The sequence below is a fragment of the Urocitellus parryii genome, chromosome 6 (assembly GCF_045843805.1).
Source record: "Urocitellus parryii isolate mUroPar1 chromosome 6, mUroPar1.hap1, whole genome shotgun sequence".
NCBI classification, from domain to species: Eukaryota; Metazoa; Chordata; class Mammalia; order Rodentia; family Sciuridae; genus Urocitellus; species Urocitellus parryii.
Genome location: NC_135536.1, coordinates 64,842,722 through 64,849,219, shown reverse-complemented (window position 1 = coordinate 64,849,219; position 6,498 = coordinate 64,842,722). Strand labels below are relative to the sequence as shown.

Genomic DNA, 6,498 nt, shown 5'->3' with positions numbered 1-6,498 from the left:
TTCACTAATGCCTTTTCACTTTCTTCCACTTGGAGAAACAGGTCCTGGTGGTGTTTGCTTCTGTTCAGGTCTTGCTGAGATACAGTCTACAGGGCTGGGGAAGAAAACTCTGTGGGTTTTGTTGTTGTTTGTTTTGTTGGTGCTGGGGATGGAGCCCAGGGGTTGTGCATGCTAAGCATGCCCTCTACCTCTGAAGTACACCCCAAGCCAAGACAGCTGTTCTTTCGTTCGTTTCCATTATTCTCATCCCATACCCACCTAAATAAATATTAATGTCCAGACCCATCTGGGTATGGGATCATATAACTGAAGGACTGCAAATGCCTGAGGGACCAAGTCTCACTGATTGAGTGTCCTGCTTGCCTTTCTCCTTTAAAATAAATAACGTACGTGAGCGATTAAGTTACCCTCCGGGCTGTGGTGACTTGCTTTCTCTAAACTACAAATCAGGAGGCAGACCATTGGAAATTAGGACTTCTGTTCCAAATATCCTGGCGTAACATTCTCACAGGTGGCCAGACAAACGCTGGAACCTTCTTCGGGGGAGGGTCAGGTCTTGTCCCCCGTCCTGCGAGAGTCCCACTCTATCTGGGGGCGGAGCACACCCTTGCAGGAGCTGGCGTGGCCCCCACAGGGAGCTCGGGACCGCAGCCCCCCAGACCCCAGCGCCCCCCCCCCCCCCGTCCCCGCCGGCCCGGGACGAGCCCGGCGGTGTGGAGAAGTGGGAGGCTGGAGGCTGCTGAGGTCATTTCCTGTGCCTCTCCGCGAGCTGCCTGCGGAGCCGAGCCCGGCACCGGCCTTTAAAGAGCGGGAGGGAGCAGGGGGCGGAGGGAGCCCAGCGGAGCGTTGAATGGGGCGCAGCGAGGCGCGGCCGGGCTTTGTGCAGCCAGCCCGCGGGCACCCTCCAGGCTCCGGCCTCGCTCCGCCCCGCCCACCGCGACCCCTGCTGCCGGGGAGCGGAGACCCGGCAGCCGCTCCGGACTCCGGCGAGAGTGACGCAAGGTCAGCGGCGGCTGCGCGCCCAGGGCGCCCGTGTGCTGGGGGTGCGGCGCCGACGCCCGCCGGCCAGCTGAAGGTGAGGCTCTGCGCTCCCTGGCCAGGGGCGGGCTGGGGTGTGCGGACCCGGGAGGGCGGTTGGCCGGGAGGAGGGGACCGGCTCCCCACGACCGGGACTGCGATTCCGGAGCAGGTGCCTCCCCACCTGGAAGCGAACTTCCAGCGGCGGGCTGCGCTGGGAGCCGCGGGTCAGGTTTGGAGAGCCAGGTGCCCCTGGAGAGCCGCGCCGCAAGGCCAGAGCTAGCCCTCCTTGGAGGACCTGTAGTTTGGGACCGGCTCGATCCAGTTGCTCCCCGGAAGGGCCCTCCGGACGTACGTGCAGGCATCTATGTACCTTGTCGGTCGGTGCTCGGTGCGCCTTCGCCTCCCCTCCACCCCCGGATCCCCTTCCCTCCCCACCTCTTTTTAGGCTATTTCTAATGTGATTCTGGATGTTCTCTTGGGGGTCAGGTTCAACTCCTGGGGGCAGGTCAGCCAAGCAGAAAAGAAAACAGGCTGGGCGCCCAGTTACATCAAGGGCTTTGTATCCTAGGCGTCTTTGTAATCAGTCCCCAGGGATCAGGGTCCTTTGGGGTGACAGGCAGTTGAAGATCTTCAACTGGAAGTAGAATCCTCTCGCTGTTGTATTGCTCCCCACCAGCTATCCCCTCCATAAGCTTTCACCAGGAACTTTCCAACAGTATTGGTTCCAGGAAGACACTTGAAAAATCATTGAAACAGTTCTCAGTGAGACAGTCGACAGGCCCATCATCAAATTTGTTGGATTCTTCTATGCCAGACATGTATGGCAGTGATACTTTATAGATCATTTATTGCAGTGTTGCTGCATATTATTATCCCCACTTCATAAAGGAGAAAACTAGGACTATAGAAGTAAGTTATGACTTGCCCAAGGTCATACAACTAGAGTGGAAGAAGCAAGACTTAGACCTAAGCCTTCTAAATTCCAAATATGGGGATTGGTTAACTATCCATTGTCCTCCCTCTAGGCTACAAAGGGAACTGCCCAGAGCTGGGTTATGGTAGGGTGCACCCAGTTGTCCCAAGCACATTTAAACTAATATCTGAGCTGAAAAAAAAAATGTGCCCAAGTGTGCCCCTTTTGCCCTCTTCAGAAGTCACCTCTTCAGGAAAGAAGTGTGTCCCTCCAGTTAATGTTCCACTCCCCCAAGGTGCTTTCTTCTTTGCTGTTCTCCTTATCTCTAGGCTATTTCTAATGTGATTCTGGATGTTCTCTTGGGAGTCAGGTTTGACTCCTGGGGGCAGGTCAGCCAAGCAGAAAAGAAAACCTCTGTGCTCCATAGAGGTTGGAGAATGCTTTATTCAGGTGAATATTAAGGTGCTGGGATTCCCTCATGCTTGCTTTGGGTGACTTCACAGAAGGCTGTGCTGAACCACCATCCTGTGTTCTCTGGTAAGCCTAGCTGTGCCTTCTTGCCTTTTCAAAAGCTAGTTCAGGCTATATCAGGAGGCAGAGGCAGGATAGCAAGTTCAAGGCCAGCCTTAGCAGCTTAATAAGATCCTGTTTCAAAATTTTAAAGAGGGCCTCAGCTTTTTAGCTCAGTGGTTCAGGCCCCAGTACTGGGGGAAAAAGAAAGAAAGAAAAAAAAAAAGAGAGAGAGAGAGAGAGAGAGAAGAGAAGAGACACAGAGAAATAAAACAAGCTAGTTCGAACTGCCCTCTTCTGTGGGGAAACAGGCACTTATTGCTGGCTGAGGTATGAATTAGTATAGCCTCAAGGGAGGACACTTTGGACTATCTGGCAATTTAAAATGCACATCACTTAACCCTACAATTTCATTTCTGGGACTGCCCTTTAAGATATACCCTGATGTATATGAAATGATGCATATTCATTGAATATTCATTACAGCATTGTTTATTTTAGCAAAAGGTTGGAAACAACCCAAGTGACTATCAATAAAGGATCCTTAAAGAAGATCATGTAATAGCTATCCAGTAGAATACATTAAAGCTGTCGTGCAGTATGGAAGAAGAATGTGGCAGAGATGTATATTAATGTATGAAGACTTCAGAGTTATATTGTTAAGTATGGTGTGTATAGTGTGGCACCATTTGTGTGTGCAGAATGTACATGAATGTTTGCATATGTCCTGGATCTCCCTGAAAGAACACAAAACACCCTAACAATAGTTGCCCCTGGGAAGAACTATGGCTGAAGTATAGAGGTGGGAAGGAGTCTTATTTTGAAGCTTATATCATTTTGTTCAATCTTCAAAAACAAATAGATAAGATAATTTTTAAAAGGAACATGACCTCCTCTCTGAGGTGGTGCTGGTAGTGAGCACATCTATGAGTCACATCTTGTACATTCAGGGCCCAGCTGGCTTGCCTTGTATTTGTTGATAGTAACAATAGCTGTCACTTACTGACTGCTTACTAGAGATAGAGACCAGGCTTTTGTAGTGTCTCCTTTAATTCTTTTGTTGTTGTGCTGGGGATTGAACCCGTGGCTTTGTGCATGTGAGGCAAGTCTTCTACCAACTGTGCTGTGTCCTCCGTCTCCTTTAATCCTTAAGGGAATCCTGCATGATGTGATCTATGAGGTTGCCTTTTTTCCACCTGGTACTAAAGATGGAACCCAGGGCCTCATGCATGCTAGGCAAGTGCTGTCCCACTGAGCTTCACCCCTGACCTCGAAATTGTGCCCCGCTATCATGGTGCTGGGGATTGAACCCAAAGCCTCTTGCATGCTAGGCAAGTACTCTATCATTGAGCTACTCCTGGCTCTTTTTATTTTGAGACACATTCTCCCTAGCTACCCAGACAGTCCTCAAACTTGAAATCCTCCTGTCTCAGCCTCCTGAGTAGCTGGGGTTACAGGTGTGTACTCCCACACCAGTTTTGAAATTGCCATTTTTAAAGATCAGGAAAGTGGTTAAATGTAGACAATTTTATATGATTCGACCTAATATTATTGCCTTCATTTAAAAAATTGCCCTCAATTTCAAAATGGAACTGAGGCTCACAGAAGGTGAGTAAATGATTTAGGGTGACAGAATTTAATACCTAAGCCAACATTCAAACTCAGGCCTGTTTGGCGCCAGACAGGGATCTTAAGAACTATGCTCTGTTTCTGTACTGTTTTTTGTTATTGAGGACCTAGTTGCATTGGCCCTGTCTTATGTTATCAGATCCCCAGTTCCTGGGACATGCTCACCTTCCTCTGTCTCCATCACGGTTGTGTGTGTGGAATGTGATGCTCACACCCAGTAGAGGCAGGATGCATGTTGTTGACTTGATCGGGTGACAGTGCTGAGATCAAAGGGGTTGTTATGTGTCTGCTCACACCCTCCCCCAGCTTCATCCCAGAAGGAAGCACAAAGTTCTTCCTTTCCCATAGTTGGGCAGGTGGTTAGCCTAGTCTAGCACAGCAATTTTGAGAAGATAGTGATAGCTCATCCTAGCCAGTGGAAGTCACAAAAGGTCCTTGCACTGGGAGTAAACCAAAGTGAGATGACATGAGGGAGCCCAATGGAAATTGTACAGAAGCCCATTATTTTTTTTTATTTTTTCTTTCTTTCTTTTTTTTTTTTTGGATACTGGGGATTGAACTCAGGGGCACCTCACTGAGCCACATCCCTGTCCCATGTTGTATTTCATTTAGAGACAGGGTCTCACTGAGTTGCTTAGTGCCTCGCTTTTGCTGAGGCTGGCTTTAACTCATGATCCTCCTGCCAAAGCCTCCCGAGGGACTGGGATTACAGTCATGCACCATGGCCCTGGCACCCATTATCTTTTTTTGGTACCAGGGATTGAACTCAGTGGTACTTAACCACTGAGCCACATCCCCAGCCCATTTTTTATTTTTTTATTCTGAGGCAAGATCTCACTAAGTTGCTTAGGGCCTTGCTGAGTTGCTAACTCTGGCCTCCAACTTGTGAATCTCCTATCTCAGCCTCTGAGCTGATGGGATGACAGTTGCATGCCACCATGCCTGGCTAGAAGCCCATTATCTTCTGATACTTCCTATACCTTCTAAGGAAGCAATTTGCTGTCCTGTGCCTGCAGTGACTTCTGACCTTTCTTTTAGGCTCCTATGTTGATTGATTCCCTTTGTAGGGAGATACCATGGCAACAGACTTAAGGTTTCCAAGCCAGAGGATCTTTATTCTATGTCCTCAAGCTTGCACATGGTATTAACAAAAGTTGGTTGCATTACATTTAATCTCTTCGTTTTTGTCAGTTTCCAGTCAAATCCCAAAACTTGCCAGAGAGATCCCAGGTCAAGTTTGTGTTTTCTCTGATATAGGCCCTGAGTATAAAGTCACTCTCTGTGACTTTTTCCCACTACTTGTCTTACCCACAAGGCTTTGACCTCTGTGGCATTTTGAACCAGGACTGAAAAATTTGGGGGAGCTCCAAAACAGTTATCAAGACCATGACAATCATTTGACTCACCTGCCAAGCTTTTTAGCATTCTGGGCTAAAAAGCTAATGGAATCAAGGGAACTGGATTTCACAGGAGTGGCCATGAGCTTATGATAATTGTTGCTGGGTGGGGAGCACCCAGGGATTTATCGTACTACTACTTCTTATGTATGTTGCAAATTTCCAACATAAAAAAAGGAAAACAACAACTGAGCTGGGTTTTGTTCCCAGTTCACTTCTCCTTTTTATTTTCCCATCTGTTTTCCCCCTTAGTGCTGGAGATCAAACCTATGCTAGGCAAGCTTTCTCCCACTGGCTATCTAATTTTGACATTAATGATGTATTTGTGTTAGGCAATCCTGGTAGCACGAGATGTCTATGAACATCCTAATGGAAAGAGAATTCTAGATGTTGGGAGATCAGGATTCTTGACCCACCTCTACTACCCACCGCTTAGTTCTGGGTCTCTAAACCAGTTACACATGTGATGATTTATCTAATCTGTTCATTGTCAATGTATTTGCACTTGTCCTATATGTCAGAAATATAAGTGTATGCACTTGTTGTGGTGCCTTGAAAAGTTAAGAATGATTTCTGCAGAATTTATTGCTACTGATTCTTGAATTTCTTTATGGGAAATACAGATGCAAGGTGACTTAGCAGGCAACGTCCAACTCACAGGTATCTTCTCTGAACATCCCTTGTTTTATAGCTGTTATTGACCACCTGCCTCTGCCGGAAGAGCCTCCAGGCCTTGGGCTTGGCAGCAGGCACCTTACTCCAGATCTGTTTCCAAACCTCTTGGCTCTCCTCACATGCCGAGGCAAGCCTAGCACGAGTCTCAGCCTTCTCAGGAACTTGCCAGCATCCCCAAAGCAGTGAGAAGATTAATCAGACCACTTGGTACTCCTAAACCATGTCATGGAGGTGTTTGCTTGATTAGAGAAAGCACTCCCTAAAGTCTTGATGTAATCTCAGACTCCAAGGGTATGTGGAGACCAGTGATATTTTATTTCCAGAGTCCCCAGAGACTTTGGTAATTTGGGTTTT

At 48.0% G+C, this 6,498-nt stretch overlaps 1 protein-coding gene across 1 annotated transcript in view; it reads left to right on the top strand.

Annotated features, from left to right (window-relative positions):
- The first annotated feature begins 832 nt into the window (after positions 1-832).
- Plekhh1 (pleckstrin homology, MyTH4 and FERM domain containing H1) overlaps positions 833-6,498 on the top strand; it is a 50,275-nt gene continuing 44,609 nt past the window's right edge. The window contains exons 1-2 of the mRNA XM_026385135.2: positions 833-1,075; positions 2,945-3,101. Of these exons, the coding sequence (XP_026240920.2) occupies positions 3,055-3,101 (47 nt within the window). The 5' untranslated portion in view covers positions 833-1,075; positions 2,945-3,054. The remainder of the gene's footprint in view (positions 1,076-2,944; positions 3,102-6,498) is intronic.